The sequence below is a fragment of the Aquila chrysaetos genome, chromosome 15 (genome assembly GCF_900496995.4).
Source record: "Aquila chrysaetos chrysaetos chromosome 15, bAquChr1.4, whole genome shotgun sequence".
NCBI classification, from domain to species: Eukaryota; Metazoa; Chordata; class Aves; order Accipitriformes; family Accipitridae; genus Aquila; species Aquila chrysaetos.
The window spans coordinates 29,437,615-29,465,155 of NC_044018.1; the positions used below are offsets into that span (position 1 = coordinate 29,437,615).

Below are 27,541 nucleotides of genomic sequence, written 5' to 3' on the forward strand. Positions count from 1 at the left end.
GAGCGTTTTCTCAGTCACTCCTTCCAGCCCTCGGGTGCAGGGCGAGATGCTCTGTGCGCAGCTCGGCTGGGGGCTGGGTCTGACAGCAGGCACAGGAACTGCCAGCCCAGGGAGCTGCTGGGGAGCTTGCCCCATTTTTTGTGCAATGTGGTCCGGCTCCATGATGCCCGGCCCTTCAGCCCGCATGGGACTTCAGCCCCTGGCCCTGAGCAGGGTGGCTGGCAGAGAGTGTGGGTCCTGTGACTGAGATCTCCTCCACCGGTGCCTTGTCCCTGTCTGACCCATCTTCTTGCTTCCAGGTGGACAGCGATACCATCTGGAACGAGCTGCATTCCTCCAACGCTGCCCGCTGGGCCGTGGGCAGCGTCACCGAGCTGGCCTTCAAGGTGGCCACCAGGGAGCTGAAGGTAGGCTGGCTTCACGTGGAGGTCCCAAATCTGCGCATCACCCCATGGCCAGGCAAGAGGGGGGCTGTGGGGTCTCGCCAGCCGGCACCAGGTGCTCCCAGCCTTGTGCTGCTGCAGGCTCCATCCCCAGCTGTCCCCATGGGGCAGGACCAGCCAGCCGGGGGGGCGGAGGGGGTGCACGACGCTGGGGCCAGCAGCTCTGATCACCTTGCCTTTGTTTTGTCCCCAGAACGGCTTTGCTGTGGTGCGGCCACCTGGACATCACGCGGATCCTTCCACTGCCATGTAAGAGCCCCTTCCCAAGCCGCAGGTCTTTGGGCTGGCATGTGGGAAGCCCCAAAAAACAGCTCTTTGGCTCAAAATCACTCCAGACTAACCTCCCCCAGAACCCATCCGTATCCAGGCCAGGGGGGAGAGGGGAAAGGGCGAGCCCACCCTTCGTGGAGCACGTGGGCCAGGAGGGAAGGGTTGCTCAGGAAGGGCCCCAGAGCGTTAACTGGCTCTGACTCCCTCTTTGCAGGGGATTCTGCTTCTTTAACTCGGTGGCCATTGCCGCAAGGCAGCTGCAGCAGAAGGGGAAACTCAGCAAGATCCTCATTGTGGACTGGGTAAGTCTCTGTCCCCCAGCGTGTCCCTGCTGCTCCCCAGCATGTCCCCAGGAGCGGGTGTCTGCACCTCCTCCCAGCTCGGGTTTGGAGCTGGACCGGAGAGCAGCGAAACCTCCTCTTTTGGCGACTGGCTGCCAGGAGTGTGGCTAAGAACCACAGGAGCAGATCCTGGGGATGGGGGACCCAGCCCTGGAGCAGGGTAGAGATCCAGTTGCTTTTAGGTCCGTTAGGCTATTGGGCCACCCTGAAGGCTGAAAAAAAGAGCGTTCTCCCAATCTTTCTCTCCCTTTAGGATGTTCACCATGGCAATGGGACCCAGCAGATCTTCTACAGAGACCCCGATGTTCTCTACATCTCTTTGCATCGTCACGATGATGGCAACTTCTTCCCTGGTAGTGGGGCTGCTGATGAGGTAAAAAAACACCGACAGGCTACAAGGTCTGTGCATCTCTGTCTGGGAAGGGGAGCTGATGGCAAAGGCGATAGCCAGAACAGGGCACTGCCGGGTTTGAGCAGAGGGTAGTTTTGTGTCAGTGCTTTGCGGGCTCCTTTCCTCTTGATGCCTGATCCTGCCTGGTTCACCCAGCTGGCTGCAGAGCCGAGGCTTCATCCCAGCCTGCAGCCAGCAGTGCGAGAACGGGGACTGATGGCTGCGTGGCTCCAGGAAACGTCAGGAAAATGCCATGGCTTCTGCTGCTCTTCAGCAAGCTTTGCACACCCAGCTGGCTCCCGTGGCACAGGGCAGGGGGTCTGGGACACCCAGCCCTGCCTCCTGGGAGCCTGGCAGAGGTGGAACCTGCTCAGGGCAATGCCCCAGCATCCCTGCAGGCCACATCCAGGCCTTCACTGCTGTCCTTGCTCTCTCACAGGTTGGTGCTGGCCCTGGTGAGGGATTTAATGTCAACGTAGCCTGGACTGGAGGGCTCGACCCCCCCATGGGTGACCCTGAGTATCTGGCTGCTTTCAGGTACTGTTCCTTGTGTTTCTGCTCGTCTCCTCTTTCCCTCTGTGTCAGGCTGAGCCAGCACTTAACACCTCTTACTTGTTTTTTACCCACGCAGGACGGTGGTGATGCCGATTGCACACGAATTCTCCCCCGATGTGGTGCTGGTGTCGGCCGGCTTCGACGCAGCTGATGGCCACCCGCCACCCCTGGGTGGCTACAAAGTCTCTGCTAAATGTAAGGAGGTGGAAGCAATGCCGCTGGCTCAGGGCAGGTTGTTCCCACTGCCTACCCAGGCTGGGACCACGGTGTAGGGACGGCAGCTCTCCAGGGGGAAGATCTTTGGGGTTGTACCGGCCCGGCATCGAGGGCCAGGGCCCCAGCGTTTTGGGCAGGGAGGCTGACAGCATCCCCTCGGGCTTCTCCTCCAGGTTTCGGCTACATGACAAAGCAGCTGATGAGCCTGGCTGGCGGAGCCATCGTCCTGGCGCTAGAAGGTGGCCATGACCTTACGGCCATCTGCGATGCATCCGAGGCCTGCGTGTCAGCCTTGCTGGGCAACGAGGTGAGAGCTGAGGGTTAGTGGGTCGTGGCTATGGGGCTGGACTGATGCCGTGAGCCGAGCCCTGGGCACAGCTCCCTCCCGTTGACCCTCTCCTGTCTTCATTCGGCAGCTGGACCCTCTCCCAGAGGAAAGCATGAGGCAGAAACCAAATCCCAATGCTGTGCGCTCCTTGGAAACAGTGATCCAGGTCCAGAGTGAGTGTCCCGCGGCCGGGGACTCAGTTAGCTAACGTTGAAGGGCCAGGAGTTAGTATTTCGTCCCCTTTCCAGTAAACCCCATGACCTCCAAGGGGACACTTGGCGTACAAGACCCCAGTGGAGCCCTCCATCATCCTCCTCCTGATGAGAGGGTGATGCTCCATGCGTGCATTCACTGCAAGGGAAGCCCAGAGACCTGGGGCAGCCCTATCTTGGCACCTCCTGATTTTTGCTTCTCCTGCAGGTAAATACTGGGTGGCCGTACAGCGCTTTGCCTCCAAGCTGGGCTGCTCCTTCCTGGAGGCACAGCACCACGAGGCAGAAGAGGTGGAGACGGTCACAGCCTTGGCCTCCCTCTCAGTGGCCGTGATGGTGGAGAAGAGGTGATGCTCTTAATTGATCCTGGGAGATGTGGGTGCCCCTCGCTCCCTGTGTGCCTTGCTCCGACCCTTGCTGTCACGGGGGTGGCAGCAGAGAAAGGCCACGTCCCACAGCCAGATGAACTTCTGGGAGGTCAGGACAGTGCTGGCTTCAAGCAGGTCTTGGGCTCTGGGAGATAAAAATTACAACCACCCTCCTCACCGAGAGCTCTGGTCCTGTAACCCTCACATCCCGGCAGATTTGCCCCCAGTGTTCAGCATCAGTGGGTGGTGGGGTGAGGTCCTGCATCCATCCACGTGGTCAGGACCTGGATTGGCTTCTGGGGGATTCAGTGCTGGGCTCTTCCCAAACAAGATGAAAACGAGACCAAATCCTCTTCCTTTCCTTGGAGGCTGGAGGTGTGGGGGTGCATCATGTCTTTTCAGCAGGGTCCCCACCTGCTGAAATCCTCACCGGGACTCAGCCAGAGTCTGCGTGGGGCTGTGTGGAGCAGGAAGGACTGGCGAGTTAGGAGGCTTGTTGAATAGCTCCAGAAGCTGGACTTGCCAGAAGGCCCTTTGATGCTGAGGGATGCGTTGTGTCACACAAGTCTCCTCCTTGTCTCATGTGTTGTGTTTCTCCATTTCAGGCCACAGGACGAGCCGATGGAGGAAGAGGAGCCCATGAACCAGTGATGAGCAGTGACGTTCTTTGCTCCTCTGCTTCCAGGATGTGGCTGGACTCTCCTGAGCCCAGCGCTCGCTCTTCACTCCTGGCTTCCCGTTTGCCACGTCATCCTCACTCCCCGAGTCATGGTCCTGAAATGGCCTGGACCTTTGGCTGCCGCCTCTGCAGGTCTCCCAGAAAGGATGGTCCTGCAGCCACCTGGAAGATGTCCTCCTGCTCGGGACCGATGGAAAACCACAAACTCCCTCTGCACGGCGTGGCCTTGCAAACCTAGACCGTGCCTGCAATCAGTCCCCAACCTTCGGGACCTGAAACCCCTCTGGGGACATGTGTGAGAGACCTCCACCCCGCTGGCTGCGGTGGCAGCCAGACGCAGAGCTGCCCTTCTCCTGGGATCTTCCTCACCCTCGGGGAAGGGGTGGGTGTTGGGATGGATGTTGTGGCCGTGCTGCGGGTGGTTAGAGTCGCCTTCGGGACTGCACCCAGAGCTCCTCTCCAGCCAGGCGGCGATGCCTTTGAGAAGCAGCCCCGTGTTTTGCTCGGGAGGGCCAGGCTCTCTGTGTCTTCTCGCGAAGGCTTCCTGCCTCCCCTTCCTCCGGTGGGGCGCAAGGTGGGAGCGAGTGTGACGGTGACACGGGCCATGAGCTCGTTCTGCACGAGAAGGGTTTGGACAGCTGCGGATGATGCGCCGATGCCCTGCAGTTGGGGAAGAGCAAGGGCTGGAGCGTCTGCAGTGCCCAGGATTGCACCCATGGGACATCCTAACCACTAACCAGAGCGTGAACCCTCTGGTGCTGGGGCTCTGATTTGCACTATATACAATTGACGTGTGCTAATGTGAACCTTACGTACTCTTCTTTCCATGGGAATTTCGGGAACAAACACCTCTTCGTGTGGACGTTGCCAAGGTGCCTTGAGCCCTTTTCAGCAGCCCGCTGACCTGAGGATCTGTATCAGTGTAGACCCCTGTACTCCCTAAAGCAGGGGCAGCCCAGCTGTCTTCCAGTCTCCCCCCTGAGCCCACACTCCCTGCAGCTGCACCCCAAGCCCACCCCCAGCACCCCCACGGGCTCCTCTTCTCCAACTGAGATCAGATCAAGTCCTGTCACCCTCTGCTTGGCGCTCAGCTCCCCCAGGGATGCCCAAAGCCCCAGCAATACAGTGCCTGTCCCTGTGCTGTCTTGGGGTGACAGAGGCAGGGTCAGGCCCCCCCAAAATGAGCTGTCCATCTAGATTTGCTTTCTTCCCATCTCCTACTGCATTGTGTGGCTCTTCACCCCCTGTGCCTTCCCTGTGTCCCGCAGGGACAGGTCCCTGCTTGGGCGTCACGGTGCTGGGCTGCAGTGGGGTTTGGGGACAGCTGGGCTGGGGTGGAGGGGATGGATGGGACTGGTTGAGCTCGGGAGGTGGCCGGGCTCTGTCTGCAGGCACAGGGAGGAGATTTTGTAAAAAAAAAAAAAAAAAAAAAAAAAAAATTAACAAAGAAGGAGGGGAAAAAAAAAAGACCTTCAAAGAATAAAACATTTCTGTGTCTCAGACTGCCCAGAGCTGGGGTCCAGCAGCGCCGGCCGGTGGCAGAGACTTGGGAGGGTGCGAGGTCCTTTACAGCCCAGCGACACGCAGAGAAGTCATCATGGCCACACCGCAGCACTGCCCATACCCCACCGACGGCTGCCGGGGCTCGGGTCCCCACGCAAGGTGGTCCTGGGATGGGCACCCTCCACGGCAGCCTCTTGCTGGACAGGAGGGAGGGCAATCACATTGCAACGGGCAAGAAGGGGTTAAAAAGCACCCCAAACCCTTCTCAGTCTTCTCCAGAGCCTGGCATTTGTAGGTGCTATCCCTCAATCCTGTGGGTCTCCCCAGGTGAGCTGGGGGGGGGTGGTGGGAAGGACCTGCTGCTTCTCCAGCCTTGGGGCACTGGGGCAGTACTGGTGGCCCCGAGCCGGGGGCTGGTACTGTCCCCCCGCTTCCCTATGGCCGTGCCAACCACTGCAGCCCCTTCCCCCTGCTCCATCCCCTCCGCCGTGGCTCCTCCCGTGCCGCCACCTCTCCCGCCGTCTGCCTCGGTTTCCCTTCCCTTCACAGTCCCAACCTCATCCCCGTTTCTCCCAGTGGGTCCCAGCTGGACTTATGCCACGCAGGAGCTGTGCTGGAGTAAAGGAGGAGGCTATGGCTGCTCCTCGCCTCTGAGGAAGCCCAAAGCTTGATATCGAAGGAGAGTTTGTGCCCCAGTTTCCACCAGGAGAAAGCTGTGGGTGCAACTGGGTGAGCTCGGCCGTGGAAGCTGTTACTGCCTTAAAGCAGAGGAAATGCCCCAAACAAATGGCCTCTTTCCTCACTTTTAAACTTCTTTAGCATTTAACGTTTTTCAGGTTTCCTCTGGGTCTATCAGGGCATGATACCAAAGGAAAAAAAGCTGTGATTAATTAAGCTCATGAATTCAAGGGCTGGCCCTTCCCAGCCCGGTAGGTCTTGGCTGGGAGCACCCAGCGAGACCCTTCATGAGCATCACCCAGCCTGGGCTGGGGTGGGTGGCCCAGAAATCAACTCATCGTGCGCACCCCGCGTGGTAGGGACACCCCCAAACTGGAACCAAAACCCTGAGCAACCCCTCTGCCTTCGCTCCCCTGTTGTGTCACCCCGCCGGCAGCCGATGTGCCGATCGGTTCATGAGAAGCGCCGGCCCCATCTGCCAACCGGTCGCTTGTGGTTTCAACCCCAAAACAACGCGGCGGCGAGGCGAGCGTGGTTTGGTTTTTTTGTTTTTTTTTTCCTAGCCGACTTACGTGCTCGCTCCCCATGGGGTGCCACCTCGTTGTCCCCAGGTCCCTCCTAAACGTCCCTTTCAGTGGTGTCCGCTGAGCGCGGAGGCTGGAGGAGGTGGTGGGGTCCCGTGGGCGCAGGTCCTGCCGTGGTGATGCTGAAGCCCAGGTCTGGGTGGGTGCGTCGCTGTCTGGGTGCTCCCCCTCCGCTTTTCGGTTAGGGTGGAGGGAAGGACCTCACTGAGCTCCCAGCTGCCTGATTTTAACAGCTGAACATCACGCAGAGGAGTCCCACCGTGAAGCCGGTGGTGGACATCTCCTCCAGCTCCGGGCAGGAGGTCTCCTCTGCACCATCCCCGTGCGTTCCGGACGAGCACAATCCACCCCATCGCAAACGGCGGATGGGATCTCCAGAACGGGCACCGGGTCCCACAGGAGTCACTCGTGCTTTCCAGCCGATGGGCAGGTTTGGTGGCACGGCAAGAAAAGCCACGTGACATCGTGGGCACCCACGCCAAGGGTGCTGTGGGACACCCAACGTCGTGCTGGGGTGGCCGTCCCTCGGTGACAGGGTTTATTGGGGCTTTTCCCTCAAGACACATGAAAACGCTAAGGGCCAGAACATCTCCAGATCCATCCCTCCTTGCCCCAAACACCTTTTTCCCCTCACAACTTTTTGTGTCTTTGGTAACAGCAACCATGATCGTGGCTGTAAATACTGAAAAAAAAAAACCCCAAGACCTTGGTTCAAATTATTATTCCTTCCTTAGGGCTGACATTTCGCTCATTTCAAAATAAGTCAATATAGGGATTTTTTTTTTTTTTTTTAAAAAAAGACTCAACAAAATGTTACTTGAAAAATAATTTTTACAAAGATACTTTACTCTTTTTTTTTAATTAGGGTTGGAAGCCTGAGTCTCCACAAAGAGGTATTTTCCTTTTATTTTTAAAGCACATTTTATTTTTTTGAAAGAAAATTTATATTTCTAAAGGTGGTTTCATTTTTCATGTGTAAAATACTTTGTCCGATGCAGTCAACGAAGCCATCCACAACCCTATTTTTAACGGAATTTTTATTTTTTTAAGCACATTCAGATCTTTTTAAAGGCTGTGGTCAGCTCCCCAGAGCAGGGAATCCACTCACATTGTACATAAAAAATTGAGAATTATATAGAAAAAGATAGTCTGAGCCTTGCTGTCGCTTCTCGTTGGATTCTCTGGTGTGTAATAAAGCGTGATCACTAATTGAAACTCTGCTTTGAGTCATTCGTAACACTTCTCTCCCACGTGGATTGAGTTGCGCGCCTGTTGCAGCCTCACTTACAGCGCCTTTCCCCCCTCTTTCTCTGCTATTGCAAGCAAAAAATACCTGATTCTCTTTTGCCCAATTTAAATAAAACTGGCCGAGCACCAGCGCTGACAGAGGGTGCAGGGGTGGGTGCGCGGTCGCGCCGCCTCGTGCTTACAACAGCACCATTTCCTTAGGAAACAAAAGGATTGAACTTTGGAAAACTCCCCTTGGACTTTATTGGGATTGTCCGGAAACCCCGATGCCCCTCTCTCACCCCCCCCCAGCATCTCCGCATCACCCAATTCGATCTCGCCCCCGAAAAAGCCTGAATCCCCCCGAAGCGGCACCGCTCCCAAGAAGTCCCCAAACTCCCCCGTCCTCACGGGGAAGAGGGAAGGGCTGTGTGTAACGTCTCCAGCCTTATTTTCCAGTAATTTCAAAGAAATCATGTTTTTCCAACAGACCGAGTGATTTTGAGACACGTCCATGGAATACGAGTGAGTGGAGGGTGTCGCGAGCCTCGGGGCTCAGCAGCCCCCCCAAAATCCACTCCGCGTCCCCGGCAGCCGTTCAAACCACGGTGTCACTACGGTGCAGACCTTCCGAGCAGGATAAAAGTGGACGTAACCCACGAGCCGTGCTCGGTCCTTGGCCAAACCCTTGGATGCCTCATTTTTCATATCCCCGGGGACGCCTCCAGGACGCAGCGAGGACCAGGCCAGCGAGGGAGGGCTCGAGCCCCGTCCCATCGTCCCGAGAGGACTTGTCCTGCCTGGTCCTGGCAGAAGGCAGCTGCCTGCTCATCCTGGCTGTGGGGGCATCGGGGGGGGCAAAGCGGGGAGGACCGAGCCGAGCATCGGCTTCCCTGCAGGCTCGGCAAGCAGGCGGCTAGGACCGGAGTAGATAACTCGACTATTTCTTACCTGCGAGTCAAAAATAAATTACACCCTAAAGAGTTTCATACGCAGCATCCAACCAAGCTCATTCCAAGCAAAACCACCCAGGTCCTGGTTTGGGTCCTTCTACCCCAGCCCTGGGTTTTGGAAAGGTCAGAGCAGCCCCGGGGGCGAGGGGGGGCTGGTGGGGTGTGATGGGGTTCGTGCTCTCCTGCTCGCCGGGGGAGGCTGCTGTCGTTTTTCGGGTGCTGGAGGAGAGCGGGGTGGCTGCGTCTGGGTGCCCGGGCGCTGGCAGGCTGCTGCTTGCTTCCATCGAGGCGGAGGCGTAAGACCTAAGGGGAGACAGACGGGGTCAGCCCGGCTGCCAAGTCACCGAGGTTTTGGCTCGGCACGGCCAGCCCAGGCTGCCCAAAATCATGTAAAATCCGGCGCTCGGCTGGGAAGCCGGCGGGGGGAAGAGCCGTGTTTGGTTGCTGGCTCCCGAGCCTTCGTGCTTCGCATTCGCAGACTTCCCCGTAGCCGCAAGGATTTGCATGGGACGCGCTGGGAAACGTCCCTGCACCTGAGCCCGGGACCGTGAGCGTTCCAAAAAATCACAGCTTTTACCCCAAATATGCTTCTCCGGGAGGATGGAGAAGGAAAGCAGCCGAAGCGCTCATCTCTCCTTCCCTCCCCTCCGTGGGGAGGACTGGTGCGTTATCCCGGTGATGAACTGGTCCCTCCCCAGCCCGGAGGACGACAAGCCGTCCCCAGGGTGGGTGACGCCGGAGGGGACCCCGCGGAGCCGCCGGGCGCCTACAGCCGACGCCGGGCGCCAGCCTGGAGCCAGGGGCCGTGGTGCGGGTGAACCGAGCCCAGGAGCAGGGCAAACCGGGCTGGTGGCCTGATCCGGATCTTGGGCAGGGAGAAACGGCTCCTGCGAGGGCTAGAGGAGATTAGAAGTGGCTCCAGCAGGTCTTGAGGGAGCGGGCATGGGGGCCGAGGGGAGACGAGCCCCGCGGGGCGATGGTTTCATTTTGCTGGCCCTGGTGCTCTCTGGGCTTTCTCCCCATCAGCCCCAGGTCTCTGGTTTTATTTCATCATCCCCCCCCCCGCCACCCCCGCCGAGCCTTCTGCTTTTCTAGTCCCTCCTTGCGCAATAGTGGAGACCTTTAACTCTCCGGAGAGGAGCCTGGAGAGGAATAAATCAAACCCTCCAGTAATTCACCCCGGGCACCGCTGAGCTAATGCAGACGGGGCCGGCAGGCTGCTGGGGGCAGCCCCTGCCCACCCCCTCTGCAGGCAGGGCTGCCCTCGGGGCTTGCAGACAGGACAGAGCCTGCCCGAGCCAGATGGCAGAGAGAAAAAAAAAAAAAAAAAATCCCCAAAGCCCGATGTGTCCCACCACTGTCCCTTTGGGACCATGGACTGAAAGGTCTGTGATGGATGCTGTGCACATCCACGGTGCTCAAGGGCAACGGTGTCCGGCACGACGGGCAACCAAAAAGGCTGGGATCCAGCTGGCACAGCACCGGGATGTCCTGGGGTGTGGGAAACACAGGCACGAGCATCTCAGCCCTTATAAAACTTAATAACCTCCCCTCGCCTCACGGCACGGCCATGTCTTAAGCCAACAAGGTCTAACACCAAATAACGCACTCACAGGATGATTCTGAAGGCTGCCGAAGGGCTTTGGGAGCCTCCAGAGGAGATCGGCCCCGCTCCGAGCGGGCAGGGCTTGGGGAGGGATGTTCACGAGGCCGGCACGGACCAGATCATGGAGCCGGGGAGACGCAGTGCTCTGCGAGCCCGTCCTCAACGCCCCGGCTGACGACTGCCCTTCCCTCCCTCCGCTGCATTAACACCCTCGTCTCTGTTCAGGTACAGCCCTATAAAAGGAAATTAAATGCAAAGCCCGTCTTGTTAACGCATCTCCTTCGTTCCCCCTCAGATCCCAGGTGCATTCCCGTGACACTCGGCGATGAAATACGGGTTCGTTTCAAAGGCATTCCTCTGGGCTAAGCGAACGCAGCTGAGATCTAGCGAGCCTGTCTCCTCGTGGGGATCGTAAACCGGCAGACATTTTAATGCTCGTGAGGGCTGGCTCTGTAATTTTATCTCTGTTTTAATTTTAACTAATCCCGAGTAGTGTGGAGAACCTGCCTTCCTGCGAAGGAGAGGAGCTTGGTCCCCTCGGGCAGGTTCGGTGTTGAGTTCTTCCGTCTTTAATAGAAAGGTGGAAGTTTTTGCTGGAAAAAGGTTTTTCTGACGGTGAAATGAACGGCAGCCCCTTGACATATCCTTGTGCCGGATGCTCTCATGCCAAGGGACCTGGAGAGGGATGGCTGAACGGGCTGGGCTCTGGGAACTTTGGCAGCCGAGATCGGGACAGCAAGGCGATGCCACCCCTTGCTCCTACACAGCAGTCGGGGTGTCCCCTGACAGCCCCGGCACGGTGTGGGCTGGTGGTGGTCGGGCTGAGCATCCCCAGCCCCGTCTGGTCCTGCAGCCTTACCTGGAGCCAGTGTGTGGGATCAGCCCCGGGATTTTGGGGGATGTCCCGCATCCCTCATCTAGGGCAGTTCCTCCTGCCCCGGGGCACCAAAGCTGGAGCCTTCAAGGCACCGAACATCTCTTCTTCTAGCTGTCCATCCTGCAGATGCCGTGGCAAATGCTGCACCAGCTCTGCGCTTGTGGGAGAAGCCAGCAACCTTTGGAGGAAAATTCTGGCCTCTAAACCTGCTCTGTGCCAGAGGAAGGAGCAAATCCCAGAAGTATCCTGCCAGAGCACATGGATGGGAGCACGGAGTACGGCTGGGACTTAATGTGGCCCTTGACCCGAATGGAAAAAAGAAAAATCACCCAGGCACAGATTTGCCAGGATTTGGGCAAATCCTCGTCTCTTCTGGGAGCTCAAACCAAAAGTGAAAGCGAGGTGGCTCCTGCCAGCGCAACTCCTCGCCCGCTGGACCTGGCTAAGGAAGAGCCCAGTGCCTGGGCTTGCTCGGAGCCAGCCTGGGCATCCTGGACCCCCTTGGCCAGTTTAACCAGCAGTGAGCGAATGGACCCACTTCTCACTGCTTTTAAAGGACTGATCCAGGGTGGCAAGGCAGCTCAGCCGGACAGGACCGTGCTTTCTTGCCAGTCTGCAGAGGGATCGCAGCTTTTTGAAGCAGATGCTGCTTTAAATGCATTTTCTGAGCAGATCTGAATAGGGGAGGGAGCTTTCCCCAAGCTCCTTTAATACCCTGGTGCTTTAATACTGTGCAATGAGATGTATTTATAAATAAAAGAAAATGAAACATCCACCCGACAAAGCAGACTCCAAGCAAGAGCAACAGTCCCCAAAGGAAAGATTTATCCAAGGTCTTTCAGGATAGACAATTAAGTGAGGGCAACGCAAGAAAGACAATAAATCCAGGGAGACAAATGAAGGGCAAGGAATATCACCCCTTACAACTCCGCCAGTCTTTCCCCGCCAGCAGTTTCAGCTTCCAGCCTCATTTTCTCCTCCAGCAGGAAAAGAAACCATTTTAATGTGCTCAAGACTGTGCTGAAAAACCGTGAGCTTGGGGGACTTCAAACATTATTTTTCTTGCCTGAGGGCTCAATCCCTCTTTCCCCGGATGATGTCTCCTGGTTAACAAGGGCATATCCACATCCAGCTATTCCAGCACCCTTTGATATTTAATAGGCTGAGTTCCAGTGGAGACCAGTATGCCGGCACTCGCAGCAGCCATTAGCTGCTTTACATTATAAAATTACAGTCCCATTGCAAGCACTGGGTTAATTCACTTATGGGAGAGAGAGACGCAGCCTTTCCAACTCCAGCATCGCTTCCCCTGTGGCTGTTCCCTCTTCTTGGTCTTTGCTTAGCAAATCCTCCTCCCGTTACTTCCCTGCCCAACTGGGAGTTGCTAATTGGTACCCGAATACAGCTGCAGGTTGGCACAAAGCAGATTATTATCTATTCAGCTGAAGGATGCTTTGCCTCAAGGCAAGCACCGGAGCCGCTTGGGATGAATATTAACCAGCATTGATAAGCACACCGAGCGTACCATGCTCACAGGACATGAGGGATTTTTACATGGAGGCTTTTTCATTTAGCAGAGAGGTCTTTAAGATCACTAAGGGTCTTTAATACCTCTGTTTATCATGGGAACACAATTCCTGCCAAGCACTCAGTTTAAATAAACAGGTCTACAAGTCAATGACCGGACGCAGAGCTGCACGTCAGCCCACACATGCATGTGCCAAGAGCGACGGCCCCGACTCTCGGGGCGATGGGGAGGGGACTCAAAATCCCCACACCTCCCCAAGGCGAAAATGCCGTTAGCTGGGCTTTAACAAAGTGCACAGTTTTTTCTTAAAAACCATCCACCAAAGAAACCCACGGTCCCACCGGGCTGATTCCACCTCTCTTGCAAACCTAGGAGCGGGGCAGAGCCGTGCCGAGCAGCCCTCGTCTTTTGGGAGCATGCACGGAGCACCCCGCATCCCCGAAACAGGATAACCCAGCTGCAAACTGCAAAACTCACCCGGCTGCAAAAATGTGATGCCCAGAAGAGGGTAAAGGAGGCTCTGGGGGGGATATGGGCTTGCTCTGCTTGGGGGACTCAGCAGCCCGACTGTCCCCGGCAGCTTTTTGGCTTCTCTAAGTGAGAACAAGTAACTACATGCTTTGCTTCTGGCTGTCCCGAAGGGGAAGGTGTCCCTAATGGCACCCAGCCACGGCTAAGGAGCAGCAATTCTGCTTCCGGCAAAGACAGTCTTTCATTTTTTAAACAACCAGGTCTACTCCAAATAATTGAAATCTATACATGGATTTAGAAAACGGGCAGTTTTCCAGTTGGTTAGAAGAGATCTTAGCAAAGCTTGCAGGAAAATGAGAGTTTAAATGTGGCACATCCTTAAATGAAACACCCCTAGGAGCTGGTCAATCTCTTTAGCCGGTGCTTGCACCTACATCTGCAGATCTGGCCTGAAATTCTGGCCTGAAATGTTAAGTGGCAAAGTCCCACGGCAGGAGGGTCAGCGGCTGCAGCAGAGGGTCCCCCGCCACCCGGCCATCACTTGAGCCACTTTGCAGCAATTTGCTATGAAATATTTTGTCTCAGAAAGGCCACTTTCCTCCCTTTCCCGCTCCCTCTGGCCTTTGGAAACGTGAGATCAGCGTGGAAAGCTGATTTTTTTTTTTTGCACTATGGCTTCCCCCAGTTGTATCCTAAAGGCGAAGGCTTCGGGAGCCCATCGTCCTCCGAGGCAGGGACCAGCGATCTCACATTGGGCTGCAGCATCACAGCAGTCCCTGCCCCAGCTGGGGGTCAGCATGCCTTAAATTAGGGTCTTGCACCCGCTCAGCACTTCTCATAGCAGGGGCTGGCCTGTCTCGGGTTATGAATATGCTGCTTCTGCCTGGAAGGAAACCATGGCTGGGCACAGTCCCACGTCCCTGCACTGAATTGGGACTGCAGTAAGACCAGCCAGGAGGAGAAATGGCATGCCAGGAGGGTGCAGGAGGCTGACCCCAATTGCTGGCAGAAAATAATAAGAAAAGGGTCTTTCATGGGCAGCCCTTAGTGGTAGGTGCAAGAAAAAATAAGTGTCCTTTTGCAGCTGGCTTCCCCAGAGGACCCAGTGGTCTCTCACGCCCAGCACCAGGGCCGACACAAGGCAGGGGTTAATAAGTCAGTGCCCGAGGAAAGCCAGAAGCCCTGATCCTGCTTAGGGGACAACGGGGACTCTCGGGAGCTGGCCTGGGCTCCCATGAAGTGTTCCCGAAGTCCACGGCTTGGGAACGTCCTCCAGAGCTTTCTGCTCCTGCTCACGGGCTGCAGGAAACGTTAGCACGTAGCTGATCCTTCTCCCTCCGTTCCCTCCTTTCTCCCAGCCCAATGAGACCTAAAGCACTGAAAATAGGATTATTCCCCTCTCGGCAGCTTTGCCAGCGATTGAAAGGATGCTCAGGTGGTAGCTGGATGGTGCTGAGTACATCAAACAAGGGGTGCAGTGCAACGAGCAGGCAAACCTCACTGCCCCGGCATCCTCGCTCAATATTTTATTCCCTGCAACGTAGAATGCCTACAGATCCAAAGGGATTACGGATCCCATCTTATCTGCAGCGCTTCAGGAGAGGGCCAGGAGAAAGCCCGGCGGGCTGGCGGCCCCAGGGCCACCCAACAGCTTCAGGGAACGGCCGCCGAGACTCATCCGGGCGGCCAGGACAAGGCTGGGCGCTTCGCACGGTGCGACCAACAGCAGCCATCGGCCGACGGCTGCGGGGCTGCCGCTGGTCTCGCTCGTGCGGTTTTGACACCTCGGTAACCCAACCACACTCAGGAGGGTGTCTGCTGATTTACACCCCCTCCCGGGTTACCCTGGGAGGATAAATCAGATTTTTAAGCCCTCGTTTTAAAGCTTTCACTAGCCTGCCCCGGACCAGACCCCGCTAAATGAGATCAGTCGTTTTAGGGCTCCGCTGCTCGGCCCCCTGCAACGTCCTACCGGCCCCGGCGAGGTTGGGAATCACCACCTCCTCCGACCGCCGGCGTCTGGGGTTCGTTAAAGCAAATCGCTTGCACGTGGAGCGTGAGGAGGGGGCTGCTGCTGCGCGTTTCCCCCGCAGGACCGACCTGGGGGAGACGCGTGGAGGATGCAGGAGCGAGGGACGTACGGAGGTGTCGGCGGGGAGGTGGCGATACATACCCCGGCTCAGTGGGATGCGGACATGGACCAAGCCCCTTCCATCCTCCAGACGGAGAAGGCGTAGCTGAGCCTCTCGTGGGCCAGGTAGTTGCAGCTGGTGATCTTGTGGTCCAGCTCATCGCTCTGCAGGACCTGGTACAAGAAGTCTATGTAGCGGGCGGCCAGCTTGAGGGTTTGGATCTTGCTCAGCTTGTCGGAGGGCAACGTCGGGATGATCTTCCGCAGCTCCGCGAAGGCGTCGTTGAGCGACTGGGTCCGCTGGCGTTCCCGCACGTTGGCGATCACGCGCTGCGTGTGCACGTCCTCGAAGGACTGCGGGACGGGGCTGCGCTTGCTCCGCTTGCCCTGCGGCGAGGGCGCACCGCAATCCTCCGCCGGCTTGCCCCCCTGGCCACGCTTGCGGAGGCATTTCTTGTGCAGCCGCTCGCCTTCCTCCTCGCTGGTGACCAGGCTGCCTTCGGGGGAGTCCGGGCACATGCTTTCCTCCTTCATCTTCTCGGCACCTTGCGGGCAAAGGGCTCTGGGGGTCTCACGAGATGCGACAGCCGCAGCGCATCGGCAAGGCGGCCTGGAGAGGAGCCGGCGCCCGCTCAAGAGGTACAGCCTGGAGCATCCACCCTTCAGCCTCCCCAAACTTCCCAAGCCTTGCAGAGCCCTCCAAGGAGCTCGGTTGGTTTTTCCTTTGGGCTACGGAGAGGAGGGCGTTCGGATAACTTTGGGGAATGGCTCTTGCTGATAGGGCGAGGAGGACCGTGGGCGGACCAGGCACAGACCAATGCAGCCGTGCAAGGTAATGCAAACATCAGTGGAGCTTATGGGTTCCAGATTTCCTCCCTCCCTCCTCCACCAACACCCCCAAGCCCTCCGGCACAGATGCTCCTGCCTGCTGCCCGGATGTCAGGGGACATTGCCTATGCTAATGTGAGCACCAGCCATGGAGTTTAGGGGAGGCTTTTTTGATTTTTAGTCTTTTTTAAAATTTTTTAAGCCCAATTGACTCTGCAAAAGCCAGCCAGAAATATTCATTTGTTCAGTTTGGAATAAGAGACTTTTTATCTATGAGAGATTCGAGTGGAAATGTGGAGCAATGGATGTTTCAATGAGCAATACAGACATTCTCTGAATCCAAAGGAAGAAGCAAGAGTGATAGGCATCCATACTGCTCTTAAGAAATGGCATAATTCAAAATGAACTTGAGTTTGCATCCATTCATCCATTTGCCCAGTCATCCATCCATCCATCCATCCATCCCTCTTCCTCTGTCTACATTTCTGGCAGTCTATGATAGCCCTTACTGTACAGATGGAAGCCAATACTCATCCACCGTCGTATTCCTCTCAAATAAAAATGGCAGCTATTGCAGACAGAGAGGGTGTAATAGGTCCAGACGCTGTTCCTGGCTGGATCCACAGCCAGTTCAGCCCCTGATTTCCCCAGGAAATCAAGCACTATAAGCAGTATTGCTTCTTTACACTGCTCCTGAGCTTGCCTACAAATAAACCCAATTTCTCCTCCCTGCAGAAATGCTGGGAGAGCTGCATCCTCTTTTAGCCAAGGTTGGAGGTCCAGATCCAGACTGCCAAGCCATAAAATATTCTGCACAGGTCCGTCCTTATATTAGCTAGTTTTCAGCCCTCTGTTATCACACTGGTAGAATCAGCACATGAAACTGGAGTCCACTGGTGGCCCACCATTCTCCCACATCTAGCCACGTGCTCCCAAAGAGCTCCTACACCTTTGGGAACCCCTATAACCTTCCCATCTCTTGACCTCATCCAAGCTGTCTCTGCTCATCACGCTCTCCTGGCATTGCTCCCCATTCTTGGTCATCGGGAATTCTCACCCCAAGTCTTTTTGGGGGGACACTGAAGTCCTGGCACGGTGCTCCTTAGGGACATTGGGATCCAGCCCCAGTAGAGCTCCATAGCCCTTCCTACAATCTTGATTTGTTATTCTGTCTTAAAATGAGAGCACAAAGGGGTATTATGGGACCAATATAGTTTAAAACTGTATCAGTAATTCATCAAAATAATTAATATCAATAAACCATAAATTGTTGAGTTGACATATGCCTGTCTCTGTATAGATATTTTAAAATAAGCTCCTTTTTATAACACCTAACAAGTTTCCATATATAATATGTTTTATTAACAGAAATATATAACGTACTACGGAGTTCTCCTACGCTGATGAGCCTGCACCGTGCTGCAGTGGGATCCCCTGCCTACCCTCAGACTGGCAGTGATGGGGATGCAGCAACTCAGGCTGAGCATGACCAGGAGGCTGCAGGAGGAAGTCCTTTAAAAGGCAACGACCTTTTTTTATTGTCTTGCCGCATATAACAAATTAATATTCTCATCTTGTCAGTATTAGCTTCATCCTGAATAACCTATACTGTTGTACTACAATCTTCTCTTGAACCTCTCTTCAAGAACCTCTGACCCACTCCCTACAGCCCGAGGAGGAGGAGGAGGATGGCCTCTTCGCTCTTTGGGATGGGGCTGAAGAAGAGCAAGTGACTTGGCCAACTTTGCTCAAGCAAGCTATGCCCGTTTCCAGTAGAAAAAAAAACCCTCAATTCCAGCTCAGCTACGAGGTATTTCTTAAAACTGTGCTCCATAGACCTGCCGAGCATGTGTAGCCTTGCTGACCAGACACAAATCCTCTGGTCCACCAGTGCTCCCAGCAAAACCCTTTCCAACCCCTTTACCTCCCTAATTACACCCACCCAGATGCTGCGTTTTCACTCGGGATGCAGGCACTCCACAGGTGCTTTTCTTTATTTTAAGGAAATGGGTGTTTTCCCATCCTTCCATAGGTTTTTCTCTAGCATCCTTCACGCTGGGTGGGGGCCCAAGTGAAACGGCAACCTCAGAGACCCACCTCAGCCCCTGTCCCAGGGAGATGCTGGGTGATGATGTTGGATTTGCGAGGACTTTGGCTCAGCCCCATCCTCCCCGTGCTCGTGTCAACTCCTCAAGGATGGCAGTACCCATAGATGGGAATTAGTAGAAAGCCAACATGTGAAAAACACCCAATTTTGCTTAAAGAAGTAAAAGATGCTCAGAAACAGGTTGATACTCGGACCTGCTGGGATGGAGCTCGGTGATTTTGCTCCTTCCTCCTCACCGAAGCCCGCGGTGCCGGCAGGGCATCGGCTCAACGCATTACTCACATGCGAGCGTTGTCAAGACAGCAACTAATATCAGCTGTTCGTAATTGCGGGAAAGACAATAGATCACAGGGGCCTGGGAAAGCGAGAAAAAACAAAGGGTGAGGAAAAAGTACCCCAGGGAGGGCAGGATTTAGGCAGGATTCAGGGTTCTCTGATCCCGTGCTTGGAGGAGCTGGCTCAGCTCTGCCGAGGGCTGGGGAGCTGCCAATGAACACCAGCTGGGGCACGGGCTTGTGCCTGGGTTTTATTTTTTTATTAATTTTTTTTTTTTATTGTTTTCCTTTTAAAAAAAAAAAGTTTAATTTAATTTCGCTAGAGAATGGTTTTGGATGAAGGAATTGAAGTTTGGTATTGTTGCTGATATCCTTAAGCAAAAGGAGAAATACAATGAGCTTTGATCTGCAGGAAGGATCAGCTAAGCACCCCGAACTGCTTGAGCGGGCTTTTTTACCCAGATTTGGATGTTTTGTGGCAAGAGTATTTTTTCCCTTAAGCATTTCAATTTGTTGTTTCAGTGAGTGTTTTTTTGGAAGAATATTAATATAAACTTTTCATGGAAAGGTCACAAGTTGCCAAACTGGTTTCAATAACTTTGCTTTTCCAGCTAGCTGGGGGTTTTACAGTGCTCGTTTTGACAGATCAGTGAAAATTTCAGACCTTAAATATATGGAGGGAAAAAAAAAAAAGCCTAGCTCGCTTGATTCAGTGAGAAGCCACCAGATGGAAGATTTGAATTCCCACTATGTCCCAGCCCCTCTGCCCACCTCCCCTCCTGGTCCTCCTCCGCCCTCTCACTACTCACATCCATCTTTCCTGAGCAGCTTTTTTTTTGGTTTAGGTAGGAAATATCCCTGGCGCTGGGGTGTCCTTAGCAGATCTGAGCCTGGAAGATGGTTTGCAGGGCTTCTGCGGAGCCAGTTAGCACTTTGGAAAGAAAGGAAAGGTGAAAAAAAAAAGAAAGCAAGGACACTACCAAAGCACACGTGGGCAGAGAGCAAGGGAGCAGGGAGTCCATCGCCTGGAAAACCAGGGCTGAGGCACACCGATAACTTCAGAGAGGCTGTAGAACCTCAAAAGGGAGCTCTGTTGTGGCGGTGAGGTGAGAACTGAGGTTTCTTTAGAAAGGGGCTGAGGTGTCCCCTCAAAACCGCATCCTTGGTGAGGCTGAAAGCACGTCTTGGTCAGCCTGCGCCTACTTCTGTCTCTGAGCCTCACGCTGCCTGTAGATGCTCTTCACCAGCCTTCAGTCCTGGATCTGTCTGACCCCCCTCTGCCATCTCCTTGGTTGCAAAACAAGCCAAGCCCTTTCGGTCTCTTCCCCATAAACAGGTCTCCAAAACTCCCGGTGATCCCAGCTCCACCTTGTGCTGTCCCCATGGAGGACCAGCCTTTCCTCTCAGTCCCAGGAGAGCTGAGCTTTGGCACAAAACGCTTACTCACCTCCTTCCAGTACAACTCACCAGCTCACCCAAACGTCAGACTGATGTCCGGGGACGTCCTGGCCTCTCTCCGTCTGCCGTAAGTCTGCAGGGATGGTCCACCAGAGCAAGAGGTGGTTGCCGTCTGCATGGTCTGAAGGACGGCGTGGCACTGCCATGCCTCCAGGTCCAGCTCCATCCCACTCAGGACACCCCACAGGAGAGCAGAGGAACCCCTTAATATCACAAATAATAGCAAACAAATTTATTACAGCAATTTGCTGCTTATTCACTGGTGATGGATGTCACATCTTTTGGCTTTTCCGAGTTGGATCTAGAGTATGAGGATCTGTCCCGACCTTGTTGGACACGCTGAGCTGGGTTGGCCGTGATGGGAGGAGGTCTCAGGGGGTAGAGGGGCTCTTTGGGTTAATGCGCACTGGAGAAGAGCTCGGAATGGAGGAGATGCTCCACTACCACAGGTGTAAGGAAAACGGGCAGGAGGCTTCTCCATCCTTGGGGTTTGGGAAGGGCTTGAACATATGTTTTTTCTTGTGTCGTGTGGCATAAACCAGGGCTGCATCTGCTATAACAGCGTAAAGAGGAGTGATGGAGAGAGCTGGGTTCAACCCAAACAACCTCCACAGATGCAACGACTGGCCCTTGGTGGGCAGAGTGGGGTCGGGAGGTTGAGAAAGTGCCACCCCCAGCTCCACCCTCGGTTTGCAGACTGGTCAAACGGGGCTGCAAACCTGCCCGCCGCTGCAGAGAGCTGGGGCTGCGCAGGGATAACACGGTCCATGTGTGAGCCCGGTGCTGTCAATAGCATCGCTTTGATGGCCGAGGACCTGATTACGCCTGCAAATAATTCTGGGCACAAAATCAGAGGCTGAACCTCGATGCAGAGGGGTTTGGGTTGGTTTTTTTTTTTTTTTTTTTTTGCAAGCTCCTTTTCTTTGTTAGAGAGGACAAAAATAATCTCTATTTTATCCTGCGTGAAAAAAAGGAGGATAACGCTAATAAATTGAGAACATTAAAGGGAGCCAGGAATAGCCGCTGCCCCTGGAGGCTGGGGAAGCAGCTTTGGTTTCGCAGGTTTTTCTAGTTATTGCAGCGTTAGAGTGGAAACATGTGTGGTGCGAATAAAAATGCGAAGCATCCGCTGTAGCGTGCTGTTGCTGCAGCAACCGCAGGGAATATGGGCGAGGGGGATCGTGCAGGGCTCTGGCTGTAAAAGGGAACTCGAGCGCTGCGGGGTCCTTTGATCTGCGCGCCTGCAGCTTTGATTGATGGCCTCGCAATTCATTTCCTTGTCAAAGTGACATAATGTTCCTGGAACTTGCTGAACTTTTTAAGAACTAAAAGATGTTCTCCACCAAAACTCACCCTCTCCATCCCTCTCTGAGTGGGGGGCAGAAAGGACTGGGGGTAGTGGATGGGGTCTGGGGGTAATGGATGGGGTCTGGCCACTGGTGTTACTGGTGAGACTGGGCGTGAATCACGGTGCTTTTCTGCCTCGCTTTGCCCCTTCCCCGGCAGCGGAGCCGTGGGATAAGCTGCGGCACCGGGTCCGAGCGACGGAGGGACACCCCGCGTGCCACCCGCAGATACCAACCACCACCCCGCGCTGACGACCATCCTGTTCCAGTTAATTTTTACATGTGAAAGTTCCCCCCCCCCCCACCCCCTCCTTTTTCCCCATCTGTTTCCATCTGGCCATCAAAGGAGCAAAACGCCGTGTTCTGGGTCCCGCTGCCAAGAGCTTCCCCGCTCTCCCCGCAAGCCGAATAATTCCCACCGAAGCAGCCTCCAGCCCAGCCCTGGCGCCGCGCGAGCCGAGGCTCAGGGGGAAGCCGAGCGGGATGGGCTCGCGCCCGGGGCACGGCAGCCGAACCGAGCCCTTCTCCAGCCACCGCCGCTAACGGAGCCTTGGCTGGGAGACCAAGAGCTGCCTGGGATTGCGACCTTGCTCTGCCCTTGAATTTGCATCAGTCCCAGGCAGCGCTGGAGTGGATCAACCCCGCTAGGATCTGCTTTCCTGCCAGTAATAAAAAGATCATCACGAGCAGTTGCTCTTCCTATTCACTCCAGCTTTCTCCTGCAAAGGACCCAGCTGCTTTGCAAACCCCGTGCAATGCCTTGCAGACACGAAGCCACCCTGGGAGGGCACCCCAGACGATGGGGCAGGTGGGGGCCGGGCGTGCTGTGGTCAGTAGATAACTGAACAGGCATTGCCCCAGGAGATGGGATGAAGAGGACAAATGCAGTCTTTGAAGGCAAAGAAACTCTTCGAGAGGAGGGAGCAAGAGCCCTACAGCCCAGGTGCTCCCGTGAGCAGCGAACCCGTTCCTGCCTGGTGAGCAGCCTAACCCTGAGTCTACTTCATCCCTTCAGCAAACATTTCTTGGACCGGCTCCTCTGCTCAGACATGAGGTGTTGTTCACCCCTGGCCACATCACGCAACACTACCAAGAACAGTCTGGCTCCATCATCTTTGTAGCTTGTGAGTAGTTGTGCTTATACCTGTTGTTGTCTTGCACCTCAGGAGCAAAAAAAAGCCTCTGTCATTCTTGCCTTTAATATCTTGCCCTGGATTTAAATGCCAGGCAGAGGCACCTTGAGATGTGTCCGTCCTACTGCAGCTCTCTGGCTCTGCAGACCTGGCTGCAGGACCTGACCCTGGCTCCAGATGTGCAGCTCCTTCTCCCGGTGCAAAGCAAACCCACCTCTGCCCTCTGCCTCACTACCACCGCGTGCTTCGCCCCGCACCCCTGCTCACATCTGGCCGAGGACAACCTCGTCCCAGCTTCCTACAGCTGGAGGCGCCGAGATCTGTGCCTCGTGAGCCGGTTTGGGTGATGAAGGGGACACTGTCATGCCACGGATCTGCTTGGTGCATGCGAGGGGAAGGAAACAAGAGCTGCTGTGGGCACGTTGCAAGCAAGGGCTTGACTGGGAGCTCTGCATTTCATCCCAGTGCTTCCCAGTACCCAGCTGGACCTGGGCTAGCACCAGTAACCCAAGGATGAGGGCTCAGTGACTCACTGTCAGACGGAGCAAGGATCCTGACGGCTGTGGCTGGATTAGCAGGAAGCGTCTTCCCATCACGCTGTGCATCAGCTCAGCTACTCCTGCGGTGAGTCACTCCAGCCAGGAGATCCTACAGCCTCCAGTCCGGTCTGTGGGAAGGGAAACCAAAGGGTCATCTTCTGCTCCTAGGGAGTTTCATGGTTTAATCCTCTCTGAATGTGTAAATGCTGCCTAACACCCCCCCTGATCCAGGCCTGCTTCCCCCCTGCAAAGGCATCAAAGCCTCCCCTTGCAGCTATGAACCCCACAAAAGCAGAGTTTTCAACATGTGGGAGCTCATGAGAGGAAATACAGTCATTCTTCTTTTTGCAAGCTGCACCCCTGAGCTCCATACCAGCCCATTTCTGCCTTTTCCTGACCCTCAGGATGTCTCGTCTGTGGGTCACCCTGTGCCCATCCCTCTATTTCAGGCTCAGATCTTCCAGCATCCAACTTTTGGGGACACCTTTTGCAGCTCTAACTCCCTTTCCATATATGCATAGCTGTCTGCTCATCCATCCTTCACATACCTTTCCCCTCTAGCTGCCATGTGCACGGCCATGCACTTTGCCATCCCACCACCAAGCTGTCCCTCCTCTTACCCCTGCGCATGATCCTGAAATCCCAACAAAGCCCAAAAAGTTGACTCTTTTCTCCCCGGTGCACTGAACCTGGTCTCTTGCTTTAAAAGGAATTTGATTGAGGCAAATATGTATTTTTTGTGTGCGGTTACTTCTCTCTGCACAGAACTGGAGAGGATCCAGTAAGTCAAAGCCATCCTGACCTCCATCTGCCCCATGCAGAGAGCCACGCGATCCTCCAACATCAGCTCAAGTATTTGTGGGAAAGCGATGTTCAAAACTGCAGTTAGCAACAAGACAAACATTTATGGTAGGTTTTGTTTAATCTGTGAGCAAAACAGCCTCTGGAAAAATCTGTGCAAGAAGGTGTTAGAAGGACAGAGGTTGAATTTGCCCAAGGGTGTCCCTGTCTGAGAGCATCTTCCCCAGAAGGGAAGAGACGTTTCACTTGGTGTTACTTCTAAGCAGCAACCAAACTGTCTTGGTCCCTTGTGCTCCTGCTCACAGCAAATCAACCAGAGATTCAGGTTCAGGAACTGGGAGGGCGTGAAAACAGGGGAAAAAAAATGTGGGTTTTTTTTCCTGGAGGCAACCAGAGCCGGGCCAGTCCCATCCAGGGAAGCAAACAAGGAAGACACTAGCAAGCACACACATTTAATAACAGTTTTCCTTGGGCTGTTAACTAAATGCCGCAAAGCCTACCAGCAGGATAAGGCCACAAAAGCACAGAGCAGACAGACAGACGGATGATACCGATGATGCACATCCCAAAGAACGCCGAGTTATTTTTATGTGAGCAACTTTGTAAGCATTCAAAGCTGACTCAGTTTTCTGCCTCTCCTCCCTTGGAGCCATGGGCCAAACTGGAGCCACGCCAACCCAAGGGATGGAGGAAAAAGGGGTCTCAGAAAAGCCAACACGCTGGGTCTTCTTCATACGGCTCTGCGTGAGAGTCCACGCTGTTGCAAACCACTAGCATCTTGGAGCAAATTAGTAGCTCATATTCATAGCCCGGTGGCTTCCCACGGCTCCCAGCTGGCCCATGCTTGGCAGAGCAGTTATGAGCAACATCTTAACACACACTTGGGTGGGATGGGAGAGGATAGCATGGGCCCTCCCCCAGCCTCTAGACCCGTTAGCATCATCCTCCATCACCATCACCTCATGCCCTGGTCTGTTATCAGAGTCCCAGAGGGCCAGAAAGAGGAGGAAGGACTTTGGAGAAGTGGGACTCTGAGTGCTGGAGCAGAGGGTGGTAGAGAGCTTGGAGCCTTCCCCACAACACTGATATTTTGCTGCCAGTGAGAACTAAACTCCATCTCTGCAACCTGTATAAACCACCTTTGGTGTCCCCTCAGCACAGTCTTGGGCAGAAAGCAGCCCCACCGAGCCCAAAGCCCCTCCAAAAGCCTGGCGAAGCAGGGAGTAGCATCTCTGCCTCCATCCCGAAGAGCTCCAAAACCTTTTAAGCTGCCTAGGCAAGAGACTTTGCAGAAGCTCAAAACTACCAGGAGACCCGTGGGACGGCATGTCCCACAGTGCTCAGGCCATGGACATCCCCAGCCCCTGATGCCCCTTGCTCTTCACGACCATCCGGGATGAAGATGGTTTATAGGAACGCCTCCAGCTGGGCATCTCCCGAAGGGAAGAACACTTTTCTCCCATGCTGCTTTCCACCCTCTCCTCCCTCCCGGTCCCAAAGCTGACACCACTCCCAGCCCCAGCAGCACATGTGGGAGGACCCTGCAAGCCTTCAAAGCCCTGTCTGGGGAGAGACGAAAGGCCGGTTAAACTCCTGGCTGGAGATGAAAGAAAACTCTCCCCTCCACGGCTGGAACGAGTTGCTGGTGCTTTGGAGTCGGGTTTGAGGCCCATTTCCTGAGCGCCATGGCAGGAGCTTTCATTTTGCAGAGGGACTTTTGCTAACTAGCCACGGGGCTGCCGCGAGAGCAGATGTCCGAATCACCCACGGCACTTCGGCACGTCCCCGAGCACGCCGGGAGGACGCCGGGCTCTGCGGGAGGGGCAGCCTGGATGCTCCAGCAGCTCAGGCTGGTGCTCGCACCCTCTGTATTTCCGCAGGGGAGGGCTCCCGGCACAGCTCAGTGGGACCCCACCGTCCTTCGGGGGTGAAAAAGCCATGGGCAAGGACGGGCTGTCCAGCCGGGGCTGGCAGCAGGACGGGGGTGAGCAGAAAGGGGAGATTTTGGCTCCTGCGCCAAGCGCAGATACACAGCCCAGGGCTGAGGAGCGGCTGGCTGGGCGGATGCGAGCGACAGATTTTACTCATTTTGTCAAAGGAAATTCTATTCCGATTAAAACCCGTTTGATCTTGATGGAGAAGGGGGGTAGGGTGGGGGTAGGATTGGGTTTCTCTCCAATTGTTGGGCTTTATTGGGCTAATGTATCAGCTAAAAGCTTCCAAGTAAGATTTAAAGGAGGGAAAGGCAAGGGCATGAGCTGCAAAATCTGGAGATGACTTCAAGGGGTTTATTAAAAAAAGGGATGAGCTGTGCAGGATGGAGGAGGAAGGGATCAAGCCGCTCGTCCAGGGTGACAGGGGCTGCAGAGCCAGTTGCCCTGGTACCCAAAAACACCCCGGGGCTCTGCCCTGTCCTCCCACCGTGTGCCTGTATGTCACTGCTGTGTTGGGACAGGGTTACCCAGCGTCAAACCTGAGCTGAGCAGAGCCCAGGATGGAGAGACAGTCAATATCAAATGGGTTTATGAGTGTGTATTAAGCTGTGTGACTGCCCGAGGGACAGAGCTAAAGGCAGGGAAGGTGTTGGGTAATGTTTGGAGAAATAATGTCAGAGCTGGGGAAACACACAGACCTGAATGCACCGTCCTGGGCAGAGGCAGTGGAAAAATCAGGGATACTACGGAGCCGATTTGAGCATCAACAGGCAGACCCGCCGGGAAAGGTGCTGGCTGGGAAGCTGGGCTGGCCACGGAGCCGCTGCAACCCCGTGTCTTCGGCAAGCGGTTCCTACACTGACACATCCCGCTTCATCCACTCCCAAACCAGTCATGAGTTCAAATTCAGAAATTTTGGCTAGGATAAAAGGTCAAGTCATGGAAAATTGCAGCTGAGAGGACTTGGAGAGGTCGACCCGTGCATCCTCTGTCCTCAGGATGGATCGATTGCGCCTCTGCCATGTCTGCAAATCCCCATCCAGTTTGTCCTTCCAGCAAAGGGGACCAGGCAGTCCACACCAGCAACCCGCTACCCTCACTAATCCTTCCCAAGACCTAACCTACACCTGTGCTGTAGTTTAAGCCTATTACTTCTTTTCCCTGCTGAACTGGACAAGAAGAGCAGAGCATTCCTCTCCTCTGTAAAGCAGCCCCCAAAGACCATGACCAGGTCTCCTCTCAATGGTTCCTTCTCCAGATCAAGCAACAAAGACACTTTCAGGATCACCGTAGGTTGTGCCTTTCTAGAAAAGCCATACCTGCTGCTCAACCATACCTGTCGTTCTCTGCAGGTCTCTTTGCACTGCTGCCAGCTGCCACTAAGCACATTACCTGGTGAGTGCAGGCACGTAGAGTTGAGCAAGGATGGATGAAAGCTGGACAAGGCAAGGAAAAGATCATTTTAGTGGAAAAACTCCTAAAGGAGGAGATGCCACATCACTGCCTCACTGTGGGCCGGGTTGCTTGTAGGTTTGGGCTGGGCTGTCTGCTTTCTGCTGGGGCAGCTGAATGCCCAGGCTGATTCTCCAAAGGGTTGATTCCTCTCCATTGAGGAACAAGAGTCCTCCAGTTCCTTACCTTCTCCTCCATCAGCAGAAATAGAAGGGTTTGTCCAGGCTGTAATGTAAAAGGGAACGTGTCCTGGGATGCAAAGCACTGCAGGGTTAGGTGTTTTCAGGGGAACCAGGAAGGTCTTGTT

General features: G+C 55.0%; 2 protein-coding genes and 1 long non-coding RNA gene across 12 annotated transcripts in view; 1 reads left to right on the forward strand and 2 right to left on the reverse strand.

The window, feature by feature from the left end:
• The window catches only part of HDAC7 (histone deacetylase 7), a 93,289-nt gene extending 85,937 nt beyond the window's left edge, over positions 1-7,352 (forward strand). For all 10 annotated transcript variants that reach the window (XM_030037193.2, XM_041128873.1, XM_030037195.2 and 7 more), the window contains 10 exons: positions 300-407; positions 637-692; positions 928-1,015; positions 1,308-1,427; positions 1,885-1,982; positions 2,077-2,195; positions 2,390-2,523; positions 2,633-2,717; positions 2,965-3,103; positions 3,730-7,352. In XM_030037193.2, coding sequence (XP_029893053.1) covers positions 300-407; positions 637-692; positions 928-1,015; positions 1,308-1,427; positions 1,885-1,982; positions 2,077-2,195; positions 2,390-2,523; positions 2,633-2,717; positions 2,965-3,103; positions 3,730-3,775 — 993 coding nt within the window. In that variant the 3' untranslated portion in view covers positions 3,776-7,352. The remainder of the gene's footprint in view (positions 1-299; positions 408-636; positions 693-927; positions 1,016-1,307; positions 1,428-1,884; positions 1,983-2,076; positions 2,196-2,389; positions 2,524-2,632; positions 2,718-2,964; positions 3,104-3,729) is intronic.
• Positions 7,353-7,717: 365 nt separating this feature from the next.
• Positions 7,718-16,083, reverse strand: LOC115351002 (twist-related protein 2-like). Its single transcript, XM_030037245.2, has 2 exons — positions 15,404-16,083; positions 7,718-9,051 (listed from the first exon to the last, which is right to left on the reverse strand). The coding sequence occupies exon 1, from the start codon at positions 15,893-15,895 to the stop codon at positions 15,410-15,412; it is 486 nt and encodes a 161-aa protein (XP_029893105.1). The 5' UTR covers positions 15,896-16,083; the 3' UTR covers positions 7,718-9,051; positions 15,404-15,409.
• A 2,430-nt stretch (positions 16,084-18,513) lies between these two features.
• Positions 18,514-27,220, reverse strand: LOC121233824. The gene is made up of 4 exons (XR_005934031.1): positions 27,119-27,220; positions 23,042-23,175; positions 19,381-20,232; positions 18,514-18,651 (listed from the first exon to the last, which is right to left on the reverse strand). It is a non-coding gene; the product is annotated as an uncharacterized LOC121233824 (long non-coding RNA).
• Positions 27,221-27,541: the final 321 nt, after the last annotated feature.